Source organism: Megascapheus bottae, chromosome 10 (assembly GCF_031878675.1).
Source record: "Megascapheus bottae isolate mThoBot1 chromosome 10, mThoBot2.hap1, whole genome shotgun sequence".
Taxonomy (NCBI): Eukaryota; Metazoa; Chordata; class Mammalia; order Rodentia; family Geomyidae; genus Megascapheus; species Megascapheus bottae.
In genome coordinates, this window is record NC_143518.1 from 55,621,929 (window position 1) to 55,648,349 (window position 26,421).

The 26,421-nt window shown below is 49.4% G+C and overlaps 1 protein-coding gene across 8 annotated transcripts in view; it reads right to left on the minus strand.

Annotated features, from left to right (window-relative positions):
* Nfasc (neurofascin) overlaps positions 1–26,421 on the minus strand; it is a 155,636-nt gene that overhangs the window by 43,137 nt on the left and 86,078 nt on the right. For 4 of the 8 annotated variants that reach the window (XM_090341356.1, XM_090341354.1, XM_090341353.1 and 1 more), the window contains exons 1-9: positions 23,204–23,374; positions 16,844–16,949; positions 15,095–15,291; positions 14,754–14,876; positions 12,393–12,563; positions 8,486–8,536; positions 2,967–3,078; positions 1,865–2,049; positions 169–300 (exon numbers count right to left, since the gene is read on the minus strand). In XM_090341356.1, the coding sequence (XP_090197482.1) occupies positions 169–300; positions 1,865–2,049; positions 2,967–3,078; positions 8,486–8,536; positions 12,393–12,563; positions 14,754–14,876; positions 15,095–15,291; positions 16,844–16,949; positions 23,204–23,294 (1,168 nt within the window). In that variant the 5' untranslated portion in view covers positions 23,295–23,374. Of the gene's footprint in view, positions 1–168; positions 301–1,864; positions 2,050–2,966; positions 3,079–8,485; positions 8,537–12,392; positions 12,564–14,753; positions 14,877–15,094; positions 15,292–16,843; positions 16,950–17,649; positions 17,668–23,203; positions 23,385–26,421 lie in introns of those variants that run through there. The other 4 variants (XM_090341350.1, XM_090341349.1, XM_090341348.1 and 1 more) reach the window with 3 other exon arrangements.

The window sequence follows — 26,421 nt, forward strand, 5'->3', positions numbered from 1 at the left end:
GTTAGGAAGGCACCTGCCTCTAGAGATGTCTGAAGGGATGGAACACGCTGCTGGAAGCAGTGGCTCTTTCCCGTTGCTTCTAATGTCTCCAGGCTTCCACAGTGCTGGGAATGCGGAGCCTCTGATCAGACAAGGGAGAGCTGGGTGGCACAGTAACTCACTACTCACATTGCAGAGGCTCCCCATTCACCATCCACTGGACAGTGGGCTTGGGGTTCCCATTGGCTCGACACACCAGTCTCCCATCCTCTCCAGGGGCCAGGATTAAGTTCTTGGGTTCGTCCAGCCAGTAGGGAGCAGCTGGAAGAGAAGGCAGGGGAGTTAGATGGCAGGAGGCATTAGATGGGTTTCTATAGGAAGGCAAGAGTCCAAGTGCCAGCCCCAGCCTTCACCCTAAGTGAGTACCAGGACTCATCTTCACGCAATGACTTTGTCTAGCATGTATGTGGCTTATTTGGCAGGCAGGTGCACGGACAGTGAGTCAGAGCCCACACTGGGGCAGTCAGCAGTAGATAAATGAAAATGCAGTCCCTCAAGGGTTTTGTTTTTGGTTATTTTGCCAGTCCTGGAGCTTGAACTCCAGGCCTGAGCTTCTTTTTTTTTTGCTCAAGGCTAGCACTCTACCACTTAAGCCACGGTGCCACTTCCTGCTATTTAAAGTAGTTTATTGACAAGTCTTATGGACTTTCCTGCCTGAACTGGATTTCAAACTGTGATCCTCAGATCTCAGTTTCCAGAATACCTAGGTTTATAGGTGTGAGCCACCGGAGCCCTGTCTGAAGCCCTTTAAATTTTTTTTCTTTTATGCGGGTCCTGGGGCTTGATCTCAGGACCTGGGCACTGTCCCTGAGCTTTTATGTTCACTTGAGCCACAGGTTCACTTCCAGCTTTTTGGTGGTTCATTGGAAATAAGAGTTTCATGATCTTTCCTGCCCAAGTTTGCTTTACACTGTGATCTTTAGCTCCTGCTAGTTTTTGAGATAGGGTTTTATTAATGTTTTCCAAGTCTGACCTTGAACCTTAATTCTCCTATTTCCATCTTCTGAGTATCTGGGATTACAGGCAAATGCCACCACATCTATCCAGTCCCTTTGGATTTCTGTTGCTGCAAGATCAGACTACTTAAAAAGACTGTAAATTGGCTCTGTTAGGCACTGAACTTCAGTGAAAGCCAAGTACACAGCTGGCCACCCCTTTCAAATGTTTGGACAATTGTGGGACTGCACAGATATGGGTATTTTCCCCTTATCTCAAAGATCTTGATCTCCTCTTTCAGATTAAGAGCCCTTTGTTTGTGCATGGTGTTGAAATCAGGGTCACAACATCAAAGTTCTTGTGTTCAGGCCTCAGATTTCACTGTCCGGCTGAGACGTGACTTGGGCTTCCTATCACACATGACTGGGATCCATGAAGACAGGCGCCCTCCTGCCTGCAATACCTTAGGTGGGCTGTCTCTGGGGAAGTGAGTCAAGAAATAATTTTGGTGGAGAAGATTCCCCATCCTTAGAAAGAAGCATTGCGCCATGCACACACACACAGACAGCACAGGCCAAGACGACACATCACGAACGGGAATGCGAAATGAAAGAAAGGAAAGGCTCCGGGAATGATCCAGATGTGAGAGGACACTCCCCTGCTGAGGGAGCCTGGCACCAGACAGAGTTGGTGCTGGTCAAGGTGTGGCTCCTTTCCCCAACAGTCTCCCATCCCAGGGCATGACACCACCCGTAGCGGGTCACTACTGCTCCTAACCATGAAAATTCCCCTACTTACTATACTGTTCAGCCCCCCTCAGAGGGAAGGGGAAGATCATGGCATTTAGGTGTTAGCAAAATAATCAGAATGAGAAATACACACAACGTACCCTTTACTCTCACCGAGATCGTGTGCCGGATGCTGCCCATCTTGTTGGAGGCCAGGCAGAAGTACTCTCCAGAGTCTTCCTCCGAGACATTGGTGATTCGAAGAGCCTTGTTAAAGTTCTCGAACTTGGCCTTGTCAGAGGGGAGGTCCCCACCCTTCTTGTACCATGCGATGTCTGGAGTTGGGCTAGAAGAGGGACAGAACAGGAAACAGAACACTTACCCCAAGTTGTGGACTTTGTCTTCTAGACCACCTGGGACACTGAGTATCTGCAAGTGTACTTGGGCCCAGGAGGGTGCCTGGCCTCTCAGAGCCAGCGGTTCCCATTCAGAATTGGTACTCAGACACAGAGAGTGTGTTGGGGTGGAGCTGGGATCCCCTGTGACCCTCCTATCCTACAGGGTACAGGGTACCCAGCCCCCCTTTTTTTCTAGTTTCTCAAATCAGAGATGTCTGGAACAGATGGGGATGGATATGATCTGCAGAGGTCTACTCTCTAAGGAGATTGTTTCCTCTTTTTCCCTCCCTCCTCTTCCTCCTCCTCCTTCCATTTTCTTTTTTTTGGCAGTACTAGAATTGAACTCAGACCCTTCTGCTTGCTAGGCAAGTGCTCTGCCATTGAGTCAAGTTCCTAGATCTTGTTGCTTTAATTTTTTTTTTCCCAGAAAAGGTCATTTTTGTTTTGTTTTGTTTTTTAAGCAGGTCATGCTTTTTTGCCCAGGTTAGCCTCACGCTGGGATTTTAAAAAATGTTTTTTTTATTGTTATTATAAAGGTAATGTACAGAGGGGTTCCAGTTACATAAGTCAGGTAAAGAATACTCAGACTGGGACCTTAACTGCAGCTTCCTATGCAGCTGGGGTCACCGATATGTACCAGTAATCTCAGTACGCTTGGTTTATCTGTTGAGAGGGGTTTTGCTCACTTTTTACCTAGGCTGGCCTTTAACTGCCATCCTTCCAATCAGCTCTGAGAAACTGTGATTATAGGCATGCACTACGGCACGCATGTTTTCCTTTTTGTTACACTCCTGGTGTGCCTCCAGATGCACAGGGTGGGCAGCACTGTGGAGAGTGGCAGGAGCGGGATGCGAGCGGTACGTACACGCCAGAAGCGATGCACTCCAGCAAGAGGTCCATGCCCCGAAGTACCATCTGGCTGCTGGCCGTGCCCTGGGGATACATGAAGCTGGGCGTTCTCTCTGCAACTCCTCGGGCTGCAACAGGACAGAACAAGCTCTCGTGAGCCTCCTTCCCAGAGGGCTGGCCCATAGAGACCAAAGCTATGGGGCTGGAGAGAAGAGCCATTAGACCCTCCCCTGACGTTCCTAGGCCAGCCCACCCCCAGGACATGGGAAGCAGTGAGAGAGGGGTTAGGAAATTCATTCTCCTGGACCCCACCAGCACAAGTGTGCAACTAGCTCTGGGTTCTGAAAGGGTGTGCCAAAAAGAGCCTCAATTCTCTGAGACCAGGAACCCTCCCTTCCCTGGGATGGGGGGCCCTAAGAAGTGTGAGTCAGCTCCCTGAATTGCACCCCTGTGTTGGGACGCTAGGGGCCACTCTGGCGTCTTCTCCAGGCAGAGACTTGGAGGAAGGAGAAGGCAGGCATTTGGGGGGCCACAGGACAAACAAGCTGCTCTCTGGGACCCTGAAGACAAGGCACGGGGATGAAGCCACAAACCCCAGACAAACAGTCACACATGCAGAGAGAGTTATTAATGGCTTAGCAAAGACATGGAGAGAATTAATGAGCGGAGATGACAGGAAATCACTCTGGAGCCCAAATTACGCTGTCTCCACACTAATGACTTTGGAAAGGGGCAAGGGAGGAGGGTGTTAATTGCATGTGAGATGTTGGGGGAGGGGCTCGGAAAGTAGTATCCAAGATGGAGGAAGCAATCTATAATTCAACTAGGCAAAAGCTGCCAGGGGTGGTTGAGTGGCAATCTATGGAATCCACATAGGCTTTAAAGGGCAGGTGGCTCACAGGTGACACTGTCAAGATGGCCATTCCCCTTTGGGGGGTTCATGCCAGTCTGGGTGGACCTCACTTTGCTTGAGCCTTGCCTCTCTTTCAGAGTTCTTTGTACAGTTCTATAGAATGGATGGGATAGATGAAAGCAAGCAATTTCTAAACTTAAGACAAAATGGATAGATTCTCTCTCCTCAAATAAAAATGTAAACTGAGCCTGTCTGTGGGTTTAATGGGTCTTAGACTCAGCTGGACAAGTCAGAGGTGGAGGAAGCAAGCTGCCAGGAGCCCTGGGAGATGCTCGAGTGAGAACAGAGGCATTCATCCAGATTTAATTGGTGCTGGCAGAAGGCAGACCCAGTGGTGGAGATCCATCCCTGGCTAATGCTGATTTCCAGGGAGCTGGCTGCATTTGCTGGGGCCGTTGCCCCCAGAAAGCCCTTGGCCTAGGGACACTCAGCTTCTCTCTGGTAGCCTCTAGGAGTCTGCTTCTGGTTAAACTTTTTGAGGCGAGAAGAAAGGCTGAAAGACAAGCTGAGGTATTGAGGCTCCTGGTATATGGCAAACAAACAATAAATGTCTGTGGATGGAGCAATTAAACAGGGAGAAGAAGGAAGAGGGGGAAGAGAAGGGGAGAACCAGGAAGAAGAACAGAAGAGGAGCCATTTATACCATGTTCTCTCTTCCTGTAGGTGTCCTTCTCTCCAGTACACCCCCCCCCCCACACACAGTGGCAAACAAAGGGTTAATCCATTATGTGGTTAATAGGTTATATCTATACCTATAGTGCTTGCAAGGGCCATGTCTCAGGACCTAGACAGCAGCAGCTTCTGCAGCAGAAGCAGCAGCTTCTGCCTCCCTTCCCTGCCCCTCATCACTGAATCACCACACAGTGAAGACAACAGAAGTTCAAGGGCACCTTGGAGACAGGAGTCTGTCCAGGGCTGGAAACTCTGCTATGATGTGGAAGAGGTTCCAGCTCCATGTCACACCTATTCCACACAGTGACAAAATCTGCAGAAGCTGATCTGTGAGCCCGCAGGTATTTAATCCACCCCACGGCAGGTAGCCATGAGCACACACGGACAGTGACGCAGCAGAACAGGGAGGGGAATTGGTGGAAAGCCCCGCTGTGACACCTCAACACAAGGTAGCTGTGACAACATAACGCCCACAGCCACAGCAGAGTTGTGGGATGTGGACTCACAACCCAGAATTAGCTCCAGGGAGGAGAAGCTCCTGGGAAGCTAGCCAGGTTTCAAGAACAGGAAGGAACAGCCATCAGGGCAAGGTGGTCAGTGGAGGCTCCATCAGTGGCATTTCTCTTTAAGGGCCACACACTGTGCTAACGTCTCTGTATACCACCAGCATATTTAACCCTCGTGACTTAGGTCGCTGTTACCCCCATTTCTCATGGAGGAAACTGAGGCTCTGTGGAAATGATGCTGTACATCTACTCTAAACCTCCTCTCTGTGTGAACACAGAGGCCCCTCTTGTCCCTACTTCTGACAGGCCATTTGGGGAACATCTTTCCTGCTCAAAACAAACCCAAGGGCAGAAGAGGAAGGAGGACGATGCCTCTGTCTTAATGCCGCTCTGGTGCCTGCTGCTGTTTCACTCAGCTCTCAGATTCCATCTTGTCTTGGTGACTGTGGATTAGCTTGTGACCCAAGCTGGGGAAAAAGTTGCTGGGAACAGAATGAAGAAGCATCTCCACAGGATTCTTAGGGAGTCAGAGTGACACAGAGAGTGCCAAGGAACAGGAAGGCTGGTGCCAACATGGGGGGTGAGGAAATGTGGCCAGTTGCAGTAAGTGGACTCTCATGAACATAAGAGGAATGGTCCAGCTGGTGGCTCTGGACCAAACCTGACTCTAGCTAAAAGACAGTCATTCCCCTCTTTCTCTTATAAGCTATGGCTACAGCAGACACATAGACAGCTAGGGGCCATCAGAACATGACATCCCAGACATGTTGGCTTTAAAAGCCCAATGAGCATTGGCTCCCGATCGCCTCCTGCTGCGGAAAGGTCAAGAAAACTGACAAGCTAGGTTGTTCCCTTCCATCAAGTGCTATGTTGCCAGGATGGCAGCTCAATGAATGGATGTATCTGAGAACCTTTGCCAACAAATAGCTTTTAAGGGCAGCTGGATCCTACTCCAGACCGCTCAGCTGACTTTGATTCCCAGAACTGAGAACCAGAAACTCATGGGGGCTGGATTCCTGCATTCCTGAAATCCCAGAATTCTATCTACCTCTCTGGCCCTAGAACTGGTTAACTGAACAATCTAGAAGATGAGATAGAAAACACTTTATCTAATTACATTTGCTAACTCTCACTGCCAGGAAATTTCTTCTGGCTGTTGAACTCAAGTCCCCTGTGCTATAGTTTCGGCATTTTTTCCTTACATTTCTTTAGCCTACCCTAACATTTCTCCCTGCAAAGTACATTCTTCCTGTACCTTCTTGGTTTTAACTTCTCTGTGTGTATCTTATTTTCAGATGAGATGGTGTGTATTCAGGATGGTATGGCTATAATTTTCAGAAATAGATGAACTAACTAGGGTTGGGGGCATAACTCAAGTGGTAGAATCCTTGCATAGCAAGTGCATGGCCCTGAGTTTGAATCCCAGTACCACTGAGAAGGAAAAAGATGAAAAGAAACAAACATAAAACTCTTTCCTTTAAAGCCTTCTGTTTAAAGTGATACTTTAATTACTGGTGTGTTACTCCTTACTAGGAGAACTCTCTTCTCCAACCTGCTTAGCCTTCCAATAGGGCAGGTACTACACCCATCTGGCAGATGAGGAATGTAAAGTCCTGAGCCACTAAGTGTCCTGTGTGTCCTGTCCTCAGTGAGCTGTCTTGAGCCTGTTTGGCTCCACACAGGACCGCCTGCTCTCTTGCCAGGCCATTCCTAGGTGGCTTCCTCTGCTACTCTGCAGGATGGAACACCAGGACAACATTCAGAAGATAACAACCCACTGCAGAAACCAGAGCAAGACAGAAGCATGGGTGACTTTAATGCTATGGGAGTTGTCATATTTCCAAAGCCAGAGCAATACACTGGGCACATGACATGGATGCTATCTCTGTTCAGCTCCCTGTGTTCAAGGAGAATCTTTTCCTTCTTTCCTTTTTGATGTTCTGTTTCTTTCTAGAACGCTGCCTGGCTGTCCTTTGTTCAACGTCAAGTCTATATGCTCACTTCGGCTTTCTATTCTTTCTGTTCGCTTCACACTTGGTCAGCCCCATCCTATGTTGGACTGTGGACAAGGGGAGAGTCTCCAAGGGAGCCTCTTATGAAATGCTTGTGAATCTGCTGTCTGGGAAGGTGCCCACAACTCTCACTCATGTTGGTAATGACACCAACCACTGGTTAAATGCTGTTTTAAGTGTCTGGATCTCTCAAGATTATTCCATGTCCTTGCATGAGGGCCAAATGGTTTCTAAGAGACCTTCTGGCTCAGGTCTACTTTGACTTTCAGATTCCTTCCTAGAATAGATTCCCTGTAATCCAATTTAGGAAAAAGGCGCATTCCAGACCAGTAGTGTTCTAGGGCTCTTGACACCACTGTGATTGGCTCTGATTGGCCCTTTTGCTTTGAAAACAGTCCCCAGATTCCAATAAAGGTCCCCCTTTGGCAGAGTCTCAGTGTGGTTCTCTGTGCTTGGTGCCAAGTGGGAGCCTTTTGCCTCTTCCTGGTTTTCACTCCCTCCTCCCAGCCCCCACAACAATATTGTTTATGCTAACAAATCTCCATACCAGCACTTCCTATCTGTTTGAGCCCCCAAGGACACTCTTGGGGACCGTCAGCCTAGGCTTCCAAGACATAACTGATGATGGGGACCAGCTGTGTCACCAGAGCCAGAAAATGGTGATTACTCTGGTTGCATTCTGGGGTCACAGTGAGGGGTAGCTCAGGTGTGAAAATGGCTGATTCTCTTATTAACAGCTCGCTGTGGGATGGCAGGAATATGTCCCACTGTAATTGTTCCATGACTTGCAAAGATGGGCTGGTGGGCAATGCATTTACATACATTATCCCATGGAGAAGAGGCACAGCTGTGTGAGGACAGCGGTGGTCCAACGTCATTTACAATCACCTGCAAGGACCGTTCCAAGGGGACTCTTGCTCTCATTTCCCTGGGCCTAGCAGAGAAGTAGCACTCCTAGAATTGAATTCTAGGTGATGAGGGAGCCATTTTACTTCCGCACAGTGAAGAGAGTTAACTACACTTCAAAGTTATCTGTGGTGTTTAAATGACCACCAGGAGCCAGACTTCCAGTTTCCTCCTAACAGTTCTGACCTCAGAAATGCTCCACTCACTCAGCACCAACTCCTAAAAGCCTCTGCTGAAACCTTCAGGGAGCTCGTGGGAGCCCCAGCCTGTTTCAAACCACCTGTTAAGAATTCAACAACGAGTGCTTTGCATGTTGGCAAGATTACACGTCTGTGTGAGTCCTCATTCCCAGACTGGCTACCTTCTCTCCTGGCAGTCAGCGTCCTGAGGAGTTGCCTTGGCAACCTGGCCTGCCTAGCTGTCAGCCCTGCCAACCCAACAGGAGTTATTGATGCAGAATCAGTCAAGTTAGGCAGACTAGGTTAGGACTGGCAAGGTTACTCCCAAGGTTACAGCCACGACTCACCACTGTACATGTCAGGGTGGTTTCTTAAGGACGAGTCATTATAGGGGTGGTCTGCAATAAACAAAAGAGGGTGAGCAAACAGGAGGCCGCGAAGAAGTCACTGAGGCATACGCTGGGAGGGAAAAACAGAAAGGCAAAGCCACATACACACGCACAAAAAAAAAACCCTGGGTGAGCACCAGTGGTGTTTGCAAAGGAAAGACACAGCGTGCTTGGAAAAGAATATACCGCCCGGTGAAGACCAAGCAACACAAAGCAGCCCCACAGCGAACATAGAGCTTAATTCCTGCAAAAGAAAGCAATCATCCTTTTGTTTAAGGGAAGAAATTAGGCTTGAATTTGGCTGGGTTTTTTTTTATCATTGGAACAAAAGAGGGAAGGATTAGTGTTTCCTAAAGGAAATCTCAGGACCAACTTCTCCCCAACGTCTCCAGGTCCCCAGGTCTCATTCCACATCAGGCCAGCTGAAAAGAAAGGTTTTTGTAGATTTTTGCCTGTGTGGAAGCTAAGCTGCAGGGCTGGGTGGAAGTGAATGGGAGAAGACAGTCATCAGTAGAGAGGGGGCAGTGCCCGGCAACAAGCACCCCTTATCGGAGCAGGTGGGTACTACTGTGGTCCCTGCAAGACTTCTCTGTTGGGAGGGCTCAGCTAAGGTTCTAGCTCTGGATTAGAAGGGAGACAGTATAGGACAGGAGAGCAAGATTGCAAACTGAGAGTGCCATCTTGGTACTGGAAAGGCCTGCCAACTGTGTGGGAGATTCAGCTCTCTAGATTGTGGGGGAATGAGGACTACCCTCCCAGTGTAAGGGGATGAAACTGCAGGGCACTTAGTCCTTTGTAAGAAGTCATTTGGAAACAGGACATATAAACTTGGCGCTGTCCTTCAGTAGCTTTTTCCCTCTCCACTGTCCCTTTTCCTTGGAATTTAAGTCCTGATGGTAGCCATAGAGGGTGGAGGGTATACAGCTGACAGGGAGCCAAGTAGACAGCCCCAGGATCCCAGGACACAGTCCAACTGCCTGGGTGATGCCAGGTGCTGTGACAAAACATTTGCATATTTGACAACAGATCAAATCCTGTTTCAACTAATGATGAGGATATTGGAGTTCTTTTCTGGGACTGGCATTGCATGTCCAATCTGCTCCACACCCGGCAGAAGATGTTCATTATTCGGAGCTAGTCTTTAAGACTCACGGAGTATGAAGGAGGTAGCCTGTTTGGGAAGATGGTTTGGTTGAATCTAGAAAGGCAGTGGAATGAAGGGAATATTCCTCACTGTTCCTAAGGTAGGATGGTAGCATGCAAGGACGGAAGGGACCAGCTCTCATGCTTCCCTGGCTCCAGGCCATATGAGTTTCCTTTTCTGGGGAAATGGCCCACACTGCCAATTCCGGGAGACGCTGCATCCTCTAAGAGGATCATTGAGATATCAAAAGGATGTGTGGGTGCCCTGTGTGGTCCACCTCAGGGAGACCCCTCTTGCCCTCACTACAGTGGCCTGTGAGGTAGCAGGAGGGACCCAATGTCTGTCACGGTGTGGACAAAGAGGAACGGGGCAGCGTGGCAAGTCTGACTCCACTAGTTATCTTTGCATTCCTGAACAGACTCCAAAATGCATTTTTTTTGGCAGTCCTGGGCTTGAGCTCGGGGCATGAGCACTGTCCTTGGATTTTCTACCACTTGAGCTATGTATGTAGTACCAAGGAATCGAACCCTGGTCTTTGTGCGTGCTAGGCAAGCACACTACCACTAGGCCAAACTCCCAGATCCCCAAAATGCATTTTAATTGACCAGTAGTTGGTAATCTACCTCTTTCTCTTCCTTTAATGCAATTAATAAAGCAATTAAGTATGTGAGATTGATTTCCCCCCAAATGGCAAACTGTGGACAGACTGTTTTGCCTCCCTGCCCTCCCCCAAATCCGACTCTGAAGGTACAAGAGAAAGCCTGTGTCCTTTCCAGACAGGAAAGTTGAGAAAGCCCAACTGTGCTATTTTTAAGCCACTGTGCCCAATTCTAGGCCGGTTCAGATGCCCAGAACTTGGTTCCAGCCAAAGCTTCCCCTGGGAAAACTCCAGGAAGCCAGCAGATTCTGTTCTAGTCACCTAGACGGTTTCTATCATTTAGAGGAAGGAGTTTCCGGAGGAATGGAAGACCCAGAAACAAATGACCCTTACATGCTCAGGTAGAGAATAGACTGTTTCTGGAAAGTTCCACTTCTAACCCTCTAATTGTTTAATTTTACAGAGGATGAGTTCCTACCCGTTTACCCCCTGGCCTCTGCCTGGGTCAGCAAAAGGTCGCCTAGCTCAAGCCCAGGAGCAGCAGGTGACTTTGCAAACCTTGAGGTCCATGTGGTAACCCAGAGGCTCAGTAGGATCAGCTTGAGAGCACCATGAACTTAACAGCTCCGATCTTCCCTCTGGCTTTTCCCTATGAGCCTCAAGGCACCTGCCCTGTCCCCAGAAGGGAGAAAGGAGTGAGGAGGAAAGGAGAGAACCAAGGGGTCGGGACCGCTGGTCACCTGAGTGATGAGTGAGCGCACCCAAACCCTTTCCCAGCGGCACCCACCTAAGGCATCACCAGCCACCTCTCGGTGGGAGGGCCACGGGCTACCAGGAAATGGTAGAAACCGGTGGAAACTGCCTGTCCCCACACGGCCTCTCACAGCCCTCATCGCCCCCGGCACTGACGATATGCATAGCATAACTTGGGCAAATCGAGGTCTCTCTGGGTTGGGGAGGATCTTCTATGCCAGGCATGTTATAAATCCAAGGTGTAAACCAACAGAAACCATTCTGAACATCCGTGCAGGAAGAGGGCTTTCCAGCAAAAGCCCCAGGCTGGCTCATCCTTTTGTTTCTGACTACATTTTTCTCATCCTTCACAGAGAGCCACCAACTTCTTTTTCCTTTTTGTCAGTTGTGGGGCTTGAACTTGTCCCTGAGTTCTTCTGATCAAGGCTAGCACTCTACAACTTTGAGCCACAGTGCCATTTCTGGTGGTTAACTGGAAATAAGAGTCTCATGGACTTTCCTGCCCCAGCTGGCTTTGAACCATGATCCTCAGGTCTCAGCCTCTGAGTACTAGGATTATAGGTGTGAGTCACCAGCGTCTGCTTCCACTGATTCTTTATTGGGTCAGAAAATGATGACGAGCATTTGTATCAGGAAACAGAAATGAAAACAAATGAAGTAAAGCACAAATCTGCAAACAGAGATTCCATAGAGTTTCATAAAAATATCATTGAAGAATCAAATAAAATTGTTTCTCTATGTCCACTAATTTTTTTCTGTTTTAGCTTTCTTCTAGAAAGAAAGAGAAGCATGTAATAACTAGAATAAAAGAACATGCTGGGCCAGGAGTTTGGCCTAGTGGTTAAAGTGCTTGCCTAGCATGCATGAAGACCCGGGTTCAATTCCTTGGTACCACATATATAGAAAAAAAGCCGGAAGTGGTGCTGAGGCTCAAGTGGTAGAGCTCTAGCCTTGAGAAAGTCCAAGGACAGTGCTCAGGCCCTGAGCTCAAGCCCAAGACTGGCAAAAAAAAAAAAAAAAGAACATGCTGTGGGATTGAGGTAGGGACAGCTTGATGACTCTGAGCAAGTGGTTCTCAGACCCTGTGGGTATGTGAATGAGAACAAGGGTTCCAAGAACCTCACCTGTCTCAGTAGGACAGGGTTGGCTCTTGCTGTGTGATTCTGATTCCCACCAAAGTCTGAGACGCACTGGTCCAGCGCAGGACCAAGTTTGACTCAAGGCTTCAGCATCAAGAAATGCTGTGGAAGGCTATTAGCAACGGCTCCGCACACTGAGCCAGAAGGATGGCTAGACTAGCTGCAGTGCCAGGGCTGTGGGGGCTCAGAGGCTGCCTCTGACCCCCAGCCCTGGACAGGGGCTGAACTTACTGGTGATGACCTTGAGGGTGAAGGGGTTCTTCTGCTGGATGGTGTGTGTGAAGTGGAAGCGTGCATTGCAGCTATAGTCTGTCTGCATGTCCTGCAGCATCACGTTGGAGAAGTACAGATCTCCATTGTGGCCTTGGGAGACGCGTTTGTCCTGGGTGATAGGCTCCATGGCTAGAAGGGAAGCAGAGGGGGGTGGGGTGGGGTGGGGGTTAGGAGTAATGGCCACCATTCTGATACATGATCGCCACAGAGGACCAGGTGGGGTCAGGAGCTTGACATCACGTGGTCTAAGCCTCTCAAATCTGTAGTAGGGTATATTCTCACTTTATAGATGCTAAGGTAGAAGCCATGCCATGACTGGTTCATCTTTATACCCCAGCACCCAGCTTAGGTCCTGACACACGAGGTCCTTAATAAGTTTCTGAATTAAATGAACTTGAACTTGTCCTTGCCATCTTTTTTTTTTTTTTCTATGTATGTGGTACCGAGGAATCGAACCCAGTCTTCATGCATGCTAGGCAAGCACTTTAACCACTAGGCCAAACTCCCGGCCACTGTCCTTGCCATCTTAAATCAACATTAACCACCAATAATGATAATATCCATGTTTTGATTTATTTATTTTCTGAACCCCCCCTAAGAAGAGGGCAGCTCCTGATTATAATTTGTGTAGCAATCAACAATGCACAACTTCGATTTTAGGAGGGCTCCCAATTTTACATATTAAAATATAGAGGCATGTGCTTTTTAGAATCAATGGTATCAGAGAAGTGCCTGAGAATGCAGAATCTATTGCCTGTATCTCTATCAGTACTGATGCCAATGCAGAGCTCAAGGTTCTGGGCTGTTAGCATGCACTTAAAGCTGACTCTTAGCCAGCTCTTTTTCTATCCTGTTGTTTTAAAAATCATTATGTGTTAAAGCAAAAATGCCAGCTTCCTACAATGAAGGGCTGGTCAGCCCTTCAAATCATTTCTCAGAGATTTGCTCTAGGCTTATTAGGTGCCAGGCCCTGTGCTAGGTGGTGAACAGGGAGATGAGTGAGAAAACCAGTTCCAGCCTTGGAAGAGCCTTAGCCCAGTAGAGGAAACAGCAGGCAACTGCAGGGTGGTGTTCAGAGTGGGGTGCACTGGGGAGGAAGGAGATGAATGGATCTGCAGGAAGGGGCTCAATCCACTCGGGGGCCTGAGCTAAACTCTGACATCCTGTACCAGGCAGAACAGAGGACCTACAAGGTTTCTAAGAAGCAGAAAGAGTCTGTACTAAAGGCTAACAGGGCACAGGCCATTCAGGGGCCAAGGGGCATAGGGAGGGAGGATTAGAAGGGCTAGGAGGCAGAGGGACATGACCAGGAGATCAGGGAAAGGAGCCTGGATCTCATCTCCCAGGTGAGAGAAGGGCCATTGAAGGGCTTTCGGTATCTGAATAAAATGACCACACTCACAGTTTCATAAAGACAAGGGAGGCCCATCTGGGGCAAGTGCTGTAACCTAGGAACAGGCTAAAGGTGACGAGGTTGGGGAGAGCTCAGTGAGGGTGGACAGGAGGTGTGGCATCCAATGGGAGCAGGCATGGTGGAGGAGAGGACAGTCTAAACCAGGAACACAGAGGCCAACCACCAGACTCCCCATAGATGTGGAGAGAAGAAAAGGCCAGAGACTGCACAAAGCCATCCTTACCGCAGACAACTGCTTCTTGTGTGGTAGCCTGCTTTGGAAGTAGGTTGGCAGATGCAGGGATGGAAGGAATGATGGATGGTGGGCTGGTGGATATACAGATTAATAAATGGAAGGCATAGGGAAGGAAGAATGGAATGGGGAGCAGAAGAGGCAGCTAGGTGGGCAGCGAGGGAGGGAAAAGGAAAGCCATGGAAAAGGGGAAAGGGAGAAGGAAGGAAGGAGGGAGGGAAAGAACTTCTAATTAAAAATAAAGGCCCTGTCTGCCTTTATTCTAATTGAAAATATGCCAGCACAATCTCTGAACTCTGCTAACTGGTCACCTCATCAAAGGCTTCATTTCCCCTTCACCCTCTGTCCTGTTAGTGTAAATCCGAGCCTCCAAACTGAATAAAGATGGAGAGGGGGCTTCGCTGCTCCCCACTTTCTTTCCTCTTCTTCACTACAAATACTACCAAGAGAACCCTGTGTATGTGATCACTTTTCATCATTGCATTACAATAAGGTTAGTCCTGCTTTTCCCAGAATATGAAACGAAGACCTAGAGATGTTAAGCAACTTGCTGCAAGGCACACAGCTACTCAACAGCCTCTCTGCAGCTGTTCCCAGGCATGTGGGCCTTGCCTCTCACAGCACTCAGTCCTTTCAACCTCCTCCTGGGCCCCAGACAAGACTCCGAACTCACAGCTGCTCATCCAGAAGATAACTGGCGATGGGAGGCCCGGTGGGGGGTTGCACTGCAGCGTCAAGGGGGCACCTTCTTGAACCACAACGGGATCCAGGTTTTCTTTGGGCCACAGGGGAGATTCTGGAAAGGAGACAGGGTGATGAAGTGAGCTGAGGGCTGGGACCAAGGCAGGCCCTAAATGAGGGGGAACTGGAGAACAAGGCCACAAGAGGTGGGCAGGGCTGACTCTGACCTGGAAGCTTCCTTTCCAGACAATCTTTCTGAGTGCCCCATGGAGGGCATCAGTAGGCCAAGGGACAGAGCCCAATCCCAACACTGGTCTTGCCCGCAGCACTCACTGGACACCTGCAGGCGGATTCTGTTGGACAGGGCCGTGCCGAATTTGTTGCGAGCGAAGCACTGGTATTCTCCCTCATACTCCTCAGGCCGCCCACCGCTGCGGAAGTCAATCACCAGGGTCCCCGACCTTCTCCGCATGGACACCCGGGGGTCCTTGGCGATGTTGAAGAATCTGCTGTTCCGGGTCCAGTGGAAGCTGTGGACAGTGGGGAGGGACAACAGTGACCCAGGTCTGCCAGAGACTTCTAGGGTCTGCTGCTAAGGTTGAGAACACTGGCTCCATGTAGACTCGACTAACGCTGGGGGCAAGGGGGAGATTCCGTAAGAACATAATTCACAAGTAGACAGAATGGGTGTAAACTCAGGGCTTTGTGCTCGTGAAGGCAGGTATAGCCTACCACTTGAACCATACCTTAGCCCTTTCCTAGCCCTAGCCTAATGGTAAAGTACTCACCTAGCACACATGAAACCCTGGGCTCAATTCCTTGGCACCACATACTCAGAAAGACCCAGAAGTAGTGCTCTGACTCAAGTGGCAGAGTGCTAGCCTTGAGCAAAAAGTGTCCTAGGACAGTGTCCAGGCACTGAGTTCAAGCCCTAGGACTGGCACAATAATAATAATAATAATAGGGTCTTAGACTATTTGCCCCAAACAAGTCTTGACTATATTCTTCCTGCCTCAGCTGCCTCCCATAGAGCTGGAGTTATAGATGTAAACTGCCATACCTACACTTGTTGGTTGAGATGAGGTCTAACTTTTTTGCCTGGACTCACTTCAAACCTGGATCGTTCCATTCTCTGCCTCGTGCACAGACAGGATTACATGCAATGCTTGTCTAGGAAAGCCTGGGTTCTGACCTAGAGCAAGTATCTGCTTCTCTTGGGAGAACATATGTATCTGCTCTGACCAGGCCCTCATGGTCTTGGCTGCCCAGGTAGAGCAGGAAGAGAAGCAAGAGCAGTGGTGACTGGCAATTTTCAGAGTCCTTGTCCCCCCTCCCTCAACACACACAGACAAATTAGCCATAGGGAAAAGACCAACCCCTAGCAGCATGGTCCCCAGTGCCCAACGAACCATCCAAATGACCCCCACCTGAGACAGGGTGACCTGCAGGCCCAGCTCCCACTGACTCAAGCCAGGACATGACCAGAAAGTATCCTCCAAGGCTAGATATACCATGGACAGATGGGTCTGAGGACTACGGGAAGCTCCTGCTGGACCCAGTCTGTGTTGCTCTTGGGAGTCAGAGGTGGACAACCAAGCATCTACACCATCAGCAAGGCCTTCAGAGTTGAGAAACGAACCTAACCTTGAGAGATCAGAGCTGTGCAGTGCATTTAAATCTGAGGGGTGTGTGTGTGTGTGTGTGTGTGTGTGTGTGTGTGTGTGTGTGTGTGTGTGTGTGTGTGACTGGGGTTTGAACTCTGGGCCTCACATTTGCTAGGCTGGTGTGATTCCACTCAGCCACACCTTCAGCCCTATCGTTCACTGGTTATTTTTCAGATAGGATCTTGCTTCCTACCTGGACACACTGCCTACTTCAGCTTCTCATGGTCACTGAAATCACAGGCATGTGCCTTTGAGCTAGCTTCCTCCCATGGGGACAGACATGCAGATTTTTCTACCTGGGCTGTCCCTGAACTGTGATCCCTCTAGTCTAAGCCTTCCAAGTAACTAGGACCACAAATGTGAGCCACTGACACCCAGCTTCAATGGCATCTTCTAAGGATCCCTTTCCCCCACTCACCTGGGAGCCGGATTCCCCTTGGCTTCACACTCAATCAGAATGTTATCCCGGGGATCCACAATGTGGTCCTTCACGGACTGCTTGGTGATGGTCGGGGGCTGGGTCACTGCAGCAGGGCACATGGAAGGGGGAGGGGGAAATTTACAACTTCAGGGACTCACCCAGGTCCCAGCTTGAGAAGTAGCTAAAACCAGGCACTGAATGGGCCACCTGGGTAAGCAGAGATGCAGTTTCTTAAATGGGGCTTCAGGATGTAGGTGCCAAAGGCTGAGCCTAAGACCCCTTTGAGAAACTGGAATCCAGACTCTGAGTTCCCCCAGCACACCACATGGCAAACAACGTCCTTGAGAAATGAATACAGGAACAAAAGCAGCTGTGTTTCTAGAATGTAGGACCCGGTCGTTCTTGAGCCTTAGGCTCCATAGATACCCAAAGTGCAGAAAGAACTGAAGGAGCTCTCCGTCCCGGAGAACTTCCCAGGGCTTCTTGTGTGCCAGAGAACCACACTGACCTGGGGGGCTTGGGTCAGCCACTGGAGGATTGAGAAGCAGCAGTGTCTATAAGGCACCCCAGCTTTCCTCCAGAGATCCTCTTCTGAACCCTTCTTGTTTTCAGGCTCACAATAGGATGCCCCAGGGAACGTCTCTCTGTCCTTATGGTCAGGGACCTTACAACTTTTGGCTGGAGTCAGAGCCCCTGCAGAAGCTCCAGCAGCAGGCCCCACTGTGAAGTCCCCCACCTCAAGTGCCCCTCATCTGGCCCCTCCTGCCTCCCTCTCCCCTCCCAGTGGCTCACAGAGGACTTACGCTCATTCTGAATGCTTGCTGTTAGTTCCAGTGGTTAGCATTGGGAGGGGGAGAAAAGAAAAAAAAACTGTTATCATATACTACTGTTAGGTGTCCTTATGTCCCAGCATGCAGGGAGAGGGGTGGGGATGGCATGAATGGGGTTCTCTCCTTCCAGTTGCAGAGCTCATATGAGAGCAAAGAAGGCTTAGGGAACAGACCCAGCCAGGCCTCCCTGGGAGACCCAAACCACACCACAGAGCAAGACAAGCTTTTGACCAAAGGAGAGGGGACCAGAGGAGCACAAAGTCCATACGTGACAATGCTGCTTGAAGGAGGCCCTGAAGATGTTTCCTGGTATCTGATGTCCTTAGCAAAGTAGGATCCTTAGGCCACCGTGAAAGGGGAGGCTGAGGCAGGATGGAAGTGCAAGGAAAGTGCTGGCTCTGAGCCACTGCTGCAGGGCCAAGGCCTAGGATGTGGAGGCCTCAGCACCCATCAAGGCCTGTGGCCTCACTTCTCATCCTCTCCTCTTCCACACGTGCAAGCACGCTCTCTCCTCAGTGGAGAGGCCCACTGCTCCCAGAGTGGACAAAGGGGCAGGGACCACTAAGCTTCGCTGGAATACACCAGGCTCCCACACAGATACATGCACGTGTGTGTGTGTGTGTGTGTGTGTGTGTGTGTGTGTGTGTGTGTGTCTGCGCGCGCGCGCGTATGCGTTTCTGCTTTCCAGACTTTAACAAGTACACAAATCACCTTAAGTCTGGCTAATGGGCAGGTTGTAATTTAGCTGGGCTGGGATCTGGATTCTGTTTTTCTTTGTGGTTGTTGTTTTAGTCCACAGTGGTAGGGACAGAACCCAGAAACTTGCAAATGCTAGGCAAGTGCTCTGCCACTGAGCTGAACCGCAGCCCAAAGTCTACCTTTGTGACAAGGGCCGGGGGATACTGAGGAAGGCAGTCTGTGGACCATGCTTTGGATAGCAAGGTTCTAGATGACGCATGTGTTCTTTACAGGGAGAATGTCTTGGTTCCAGTGTATCTGGGGAAGACAGAACATGTGCCTCCATAACATCTCATGCCTTTCCTTAAGCATTAAGAAGCAGCTTGCCATCTCATCTCACACGGGTGAGATGTCAGAGTCGGCACTGGCACAGCTGGCATTTTCAGGAGTGCTGTGGGGCAGAAGAGGAGGCTGTAGGCTCAGCAGAACCATGGCAACCTTGAGGCTTTCTGGCCTGAATGGAGTGAGATGTGGAAGAGAAACAGGGGGGCTCAGAAAAGGCAGCCCGGAGGGGCCAGAGCTCAATTTGGACCAAGGGCGCAGAGAAGCCCAGCGGGGTGGAAGGGCAGGATCCAGGAGAGTATGGCAGTTATGAACACCCTACTGCCAGCAGGGGAAAGTCAGAACAGTGTGAGCAGTGAAATGGTTCAATGTGTGCCAGGGAGGCATGGCCCAGGGAACACAGAAGTGATGTTTGTCCAGGGAGGGGTGAGGAGGACAGGAGAGAGGGAATGTGTGGCTTCTGAACACATGCTCTATGAGCTCCACCTGAACACCATTCTCTACCAGGGGCCTAGGAGAGGCAGGATGCCCATGCAGTTGGCAGAGGAGGAACAGGAAGAAGGGGCACTCTCAGACAGGCAGGGCTGGCTTTTGAGACCACTCCTTTGGCCACTAGCCTAGGCCTAGATTTCTACAATTCCAGGCCTCAGTGGCCTCGTCTGGATCCTTGTGTACAATGGAGGGTCAACCAAGGCTTTAGTGTCCAACAGAGGGTCAACTGAGGCTCTGGTCTCACCCCAGCTGGCCACCTGACAGGACCTGCCTTCTTCACCCACACAGATTCTGGCCTCCCTTGTAAAGTCAAAGCTGGTTTAGCAAATCTCAAATCCACGAGTAAAGGCAGCCCCTTGGATAAGACCCCACAGAAGTGCGCTAGGGAGCTGGAATAGAACACTGGTTCTCCAAGGCCTGGTCCAGGGCTCATCTTTACCAAGGCACACACAGATGGAAAAGTGAGTGGCCTCAGAGCCCTGTCCCCTTGACTCTTGGGATAAGGGTTAGAAGGGAGACCTTAGAGGACAGACACTCACAGGGCAGCCATGGCTGGATGGTTGCTGCCCCCAACCCTGCAGCCCATCTGGCCAGGGCCTTCTTTACCAGCTACTTGCTTAATGAAACAATGACGATGGCAGCCACTGCTGTGCCTGTGCTTCTAAGGAATTTATTACAGGAATACAATCCATCTAGAAGACAAGCTACCCTGGGGGGAGGAGGAGAGAGTGGGGATGGCCTGTCTTGAGACAAGGACATCCAAACTCCTATCCAGTGTCACATCACCTGCTCACCTTTCCTTTTATGGAACTTGCTGTCTGTCAAGTGAGGAATGAATGTCTACCTCTGTCCTCCAAGGAGAAGAAAATCTCTTCTACCCTGGCCCCACAGTGTGAGCAGGGGCCTCTCTAGGCTGTTTTGCCTTCATGAACCTTTCTTCTGGCCCGCATTCCTCCCTCAGAGGACCAGGATGGAGCCTGTGGGGGTTGTTACTGAGGCCATCCTACCGTGCTATTTGGATGAAGGGGGAGGGGGCAGAGTGTCTCCCCCACGAGACAGGCCTCTCTGTGGGCTCCTGAAAGGAATTACTAGGTCCCCATGGTACATGAGGGAGATGGAGGGCCAAGCTGCCAACAGACTCTCTTTTGGATGACTTTCCTCTGGCTGATGAGGTGACCCTTTGCTGTTTTCAAGGTCATGCTGTCCTCTTTGGAGCTAAGGGGAAGCAGGTGGTGGGTGGGAGGAAGATGTATGTGACATCACTGGCAAATGGTGAGAGCTGGAGGCTGGACATTCAATGAGGGACTGTACAGCAGCCCCGGGGACTAGTCCAGGAGGTTGCTGAACCCCACCCCTCAGAGAAGCAGTGCCCAGCCCTTCAGGCACAGAGAATTCCCAGGACACCTGGAGGGTAGTCTCTGACCTGAGATCCTTAGAGATGGAGGATAGGCACAGCTGACGTGGGAACAGGCCCAAGAAGAAGCCTGGTTGCTAGGGCAACTGGGTCCTCCCAGAAGGGTCAGAGAGCTAGCCTTGCTGTTATCTGAGAATCAGCTTCTATAGATTCAACCTGGAGATGCTATGATGGCCTGGAGCCCTTGGGAGGTGTAGTATACTTGTGGCCTGCTGAGCCCACACAGCTACTTGGACTGGTGTGGCACAAGGACTACCCTCTCTCACACAGAGGCCTGAAGCCATTTTCCTGGCTCTGTGCTTTCCTGTTTCCAAAGCTGTCAGCTAAGGTTGAGCTCTGCTTCTCAGTTAGCTGGGGGATCACGTGGGGGTAGACAGGTTAGGTTTTTGCCAGGCCCCTATCTCCAGTGACTTTCAGATCTTAATTCTATTTTGGTTTTTTGCCAGTCCTGCACTTGAGCTCAGGGTCTGAGCACTATCCTTGTGTTTTCTCAAGGCTAGAGCTCTACCACTTGAGCCACAGCACCTCTTGCAGCTTTTTTCTATGTATGTGGTACTGAGGAATCGAACCCAGATCTTCATGCATGCTAGGCAAGCACTCTACCACTAGGCCAAACTCCCAGCCCCCTATTATTATTTTTTTATATGCTGGTTCTAGGGCTTGAACTTAGGCCTGGAATATGATCCCTGAGCTTTTGTGCTAGTACTATACCACTTGTGCCACAGCTCCACTTCTGACTTTTTGGTAGTTAATTGGACATGAGAGTCTCATGGACTTTCCTCCCCAGGTAGCTTCAAACCATGATCCTCAGCCTTGTGACACATTAAGATTACAGGTGTGTGCCACTGGTACCCAGCTCAAATCTCAACTCTTAGTGTGGATGATGTCAATGCTCTTTCTTTCTCCTTCCTTCTCTTCCTCCTCTTCTTCTTTCCCTCCCTCCCTCCGTCCCTCCGTCCCTCCCTCCCTCCTTCCTTCCTTTTTGGGAGTAGTTTTTAACTACTTTTTTAAAACTCATGGTACTTCATGGTGCTTGCTTGACTAGTTCTCTACCATCTGAGCTACGCCTCCAGGTCTTTTTATTTATTTACTTTTGGCAATACTAGTGTTTCAATTCAGTAGGCAGGTACTGTACTATTTGAGCAACACCTGCATCCCTTTACCTTTAATTTTTTCCAGATGGATTTTGTGATTTCGCTGGAGCCTAGCCTTGGACCTAGATCTTCCCCCACGATACCTCACATATACCTGGGGTAACAGGTTGAGGGGGGAGTTCTTAATAACTTTTTGCCTGGGCTTGCCTTGAACTATGATTCTCCCAACTGTCCACTTTCTGAGCAACTGGGGTTGCAAGCATGAGCCATGTATTTCTGAAAGTTCACTTTGCAGGGGCTCCTCCCCCACCAACCCCAGGCATCCTGTGGCAGGTGAGTGAGAAGTGGCAGAAGAAAAATGAGCCTTCATCACATTCTTGATAACCCAATTTCCTCTGCACCCGCCCCCCCTCTGGGGATATGGCCTTATCATGCTCCTTATTAGATTGTCTGCCTGAGACTGTTAATGAGAAACTCTCCTGAGCCAGCCGCATGGACGGTCACCATGGGAACAGTTTCTCTCATAACTCGCATCTCCTCCTGCTCTGTGTGCTCGAGTTCACACACATTTGGGGTGGCAGTAAGGCCCTTGCCTACCTTGCTTCTGGGTATCTTGCAGACACTTCTGGCCTCTGTCATCCAGAGGTGCCCATTCCTCCAGGAAGCTATTATGATGATGTGGGATGAAAGAGGCTCTGACTTGGACAGCTCCACTGAGGGGGATTTCTTAGAGGCTGTGCTACGCCCCCACTTCCTCCCCTGACATCTGTCCGCAAGATAGAGCAGGCCCATGTGAGCATCACGTGAACCACACGTCTCTTGAGACAGAGAACATGGGCAGAGGTGGCACCCACTCTTTAGCTGAGACATCCTGGTAGAAAGGTCAGCACTAGGGCAAAGAGAACAGGCATCTACAGGCAGGGCCGCGTGTGACCCCGGTCAGCGGGCCATCTCAACACAGCCACAGGCCGGCGAGTGGGAACACTGCTTCTGTTAGATCAGCATATCAGGCTCTGGGAAATCTGGAAGCAAGGAACCCATCCTGCCTGGTTCCAAGGCCACCATTACACGCAGGCCTTATGGTAATGTCTTATTTAGCCAGGCACTTTGTAAGATAATTCTCTTCCCAACACTCTAGGCATTCCATCCTGCAGAGAACTCCAGCCAAGAGGCTTTGGGGTTCAGCTCTGCATATATGAGGCTACATGTGGTTCTCAGAATTCCAAACTGTCACCTCTGGTAACCCCTTCAGGAGCCCCAGACATTAGCTCAGCCCTGTGAGAACAGCTCTGCAACTTACAATTTCTCATTTCCAAACACAAGCCTGTGTCACTTCTTAAGAGAAAAAAATCAGCTCTGAATCCCAGAATCCACTGCTACCCTGTCTCAACAGCTTAACAGGTCTTAGTTTTCACCCCACTCCCACATACCTCTCCTTATCCCCCTCCCCCCCATTCCTCTTCCCACAATCAGGAAGGAAAAGAGATGAGCAGAAGGTGTAACTCACGATCCATAGGAATCTCGATGGCACCACTAAGGCTGAGGAAGAAGAGGAGGAAGGCTGCATGGACCCAGGGTGGTGCCTGCTGCCTGGCCATCCTGGGCACCAGGCCCCACTCCCTGCTCCCCAGCCCTTGGGGTCTTGCTGCCTTGTGCTGCTTTAAGTGGGCCTCCTGGACAGAGCTCAGCTGTGGAAAGAAATACAAAAGTAGTAAGGTCCTCTTGAATGTGTGTTCTGCTCTAATAATCCTACAGGGCCTGGATGAGCTCAAGGGTCCCCTTGGTCATAGATTAGGGGTGCCTGAGGGTTTCTAACCTCAGTGCCATACTTTTGGGACAAAGTAGTTCTTGCTGTGTGGGGGTGGGTGCGGGGTGGGGGGGGAGCTGTCCTAAGTATTGTAGGGTGTTTAGCAGCATCCTAGGTCTCTACCTACCAAGTGCTAGTAGAGCCTAGGGACGCCATCAATATAAAATAATTGTCTCTAGCCAGGCACTGGTGGTGCATGGCTGTAATCCTAGCTACTCAGGAGGCTGAGATTTGGGAATTATAGTTCAAAGTCAGCCTACGCAGTAAAGTCCATGAGATTTTTATCTCCAACTAGCCACTAAAAGTGGCTCCTGTGGTAGAATTCCAGCTTTGATCAAAAAAAAGATAAGGGACAGTGTTCAGTCCTCGAGTTTAAACACACACATACACACACACACACACACACACACACACACACACACACACACACACACACACACACAAATTCTCTGGACACTATCACCTAACCCAGGAAGCACCATTATCCAAGAACCACTGTGGTAGAAGAAAAGGCAACTCTGCACAGAACAATCCCGAGAGCAAAACACCAGTCCTGCTGCTAGCATTCAGAAGATGCCACTTACTGAGCTGGAAGAACCATGGCAAGCTTACAGCCCGCAGGACCATGTGCTGAGTATAGATGGGGTGGAGGTCTAGAGTCAAGATCTTAGCCATGTCCTTTGATCCCAGAGAGAGGGAGCAGGGTGACATTGGCTGCCCTGGGGTCATGGACATGAAAACGTGGCTGTCCCGATGAAAGTGTGGTGGGTTTTGGCACTGTCCTTCTAAAGGCAACGGCAGAACTGAGGCAGTGACCTAGTAGAAACAGGCTTTGATGGTCAGCAGAGTAGGTGATGTGTATTACAGTTCAACATTACACACGAGAAAGTCATTCTTGGACTTATAAGAAAAGGGTTAAAAATGATTGTTCAAGGAAGCTAGATTCCGAGAGATCAGGAGAAGTGTGCACTGAGAGCTTACACAGTGCTGTAAGATTTCCTGAGGCTCTGAAACACAGAGGCTCCACAATTGGTCCAGTTTGTTGTTCTACCACATCAAGCCAAAGGGGAAGGGGAAGCAACTTCTCCAGATTTCCTCCAGCTTCTCTGGACTAACAGCTGTCTATCACATGGACACATAAGTGGCAGCAACTTAAAAGTCCCTTGTCACTTGTATATCCACTATCTACCATCTATCCAAGACGGTAGAGTACAGGAGCAGGCTTCTGGGAGATAAGGCCATCCTTCTCAAGACCTGGAGTAGGAAGCAGGTCATCAGCCACTGCAATCCCTGTGCTTGGATGTAGGATAAGTGGAAGGATTCTGATTCGCATCTTAGCAGTTTCTTCCCCAGCAGAAAGTTCTAATACCTGCTTCCAAACTCACATTTAACAAGCATACATGCACGCGCACACACACACACACACACACACACACACACACAAACACACACACACATCCTTCATCCACTTGCTTCTCTCTTTTGTTGGTTGTTAGACTCCTAGAGTTAATCATAGCACAAAAGACACAGCAGGTCTCAAATATGTGATGGAAGGATATATAGATAGATTTTTAAAAAGCAAATGATTGTTAGTAAGATCGTGTGTTTTGTTTATACCAACTCCTATTCCTCTAGAAAACCACCAGATGGAGCAAGAGGGTGCTTTCTGTGGCTGGGCAGTACATTCTTGCCAGGAAATCAACCTGCTGGAAAAGCATTGAGAGAACAGTACATCTCCCACAGAGGAACGCTTTGCTAGAAGGAATCACAGGGCCACTGGTTCTTTTTTCTACCTTTCTAAGACTGCTCTTACACAGTTTCTCAAATTGCCTAGGAATGCCTCTCCTTGGTAAACACACCTCCAAAGGTGAAACACAGGCCCTGCAGCCAAAAGGTAGGTGTGGACAGAACCTGAGTTAGGGGAAGGCTCAGCAACTTTAGAAGGGACAGTAGGACAGCTCCAGCTTTGGCTCCATGACTACCAGGTTTTGCTCAGGACCGGCCCAGCAGTAGGAAATCATGGGAAAGAGAAGAATATGATGTTATGGAGCAAGGAAACTACAAACTGTTCATTAACTAGAAAGCCCAATCATTTTCAATGTGTTTATCTCATGATTTAACAACTCAAGAGAAAAAGGACACCAAGCACAGCTAGCTGCTTCATGGTTCTCTTCCACTTTACCCTAAAGAGGCAACTTTTCCAACCAAATTGTAAGGGAATAAATTAAAATTAATTCATTTCATACATCTCCTTACTTCTCAGATAAGAATGCAAGAGCCTGAGAGGGAAAGGAACTTGCCTAGCCTGGCTGGTTAGTGGCAAAGCTAAGAAACAAACCCAGGTGTCCTAACTCCAAGCCTAAGGCTTCTGAAGTACTCCACTACCTCATTTTTGATATGCAGTAAAGTCCCAGAGAGAAGTTGCTATTTTCAAAGAGAGCATACAGTCTGGACATTCCTTGAAAAGTTAAAGATAAAATTGCCATAGAAGGCTTCATTCTCGAAGGTATGTGCCTATAAGATAAAATGATTAAAAACCAGTTACTCAGAGAAGTATCAGGGCAATGTTCATAGCAGTATCATTTGTAATGGCTAAGAGGTAGAAAGAGCTCAAAGGTCCATCCAGAAATGAATGGAGGAAAGCATTTCAGTGTACACACACCAGGGAATATTATTCAGCCACAAAAAGAAAGGAAACTAGCTGGTGCTGGTAGCTCATGCCTTTAGTCCTAGCTACTCAGCAGGCTGAGATCTTCCCTTCAATAAACTACTGAGAAAAGGCTGGAAATGACACTGTGGCTCAAGTGGTAGAGCCATTAGCTTGGAGCAAAAGAAGCTCAGGGACAGCACCCAGGCCTGAAGTTCAAGTCGCAGGACCACCACAAAAACAAAAAAAAAAAAAAAAGGAAAGAAACACT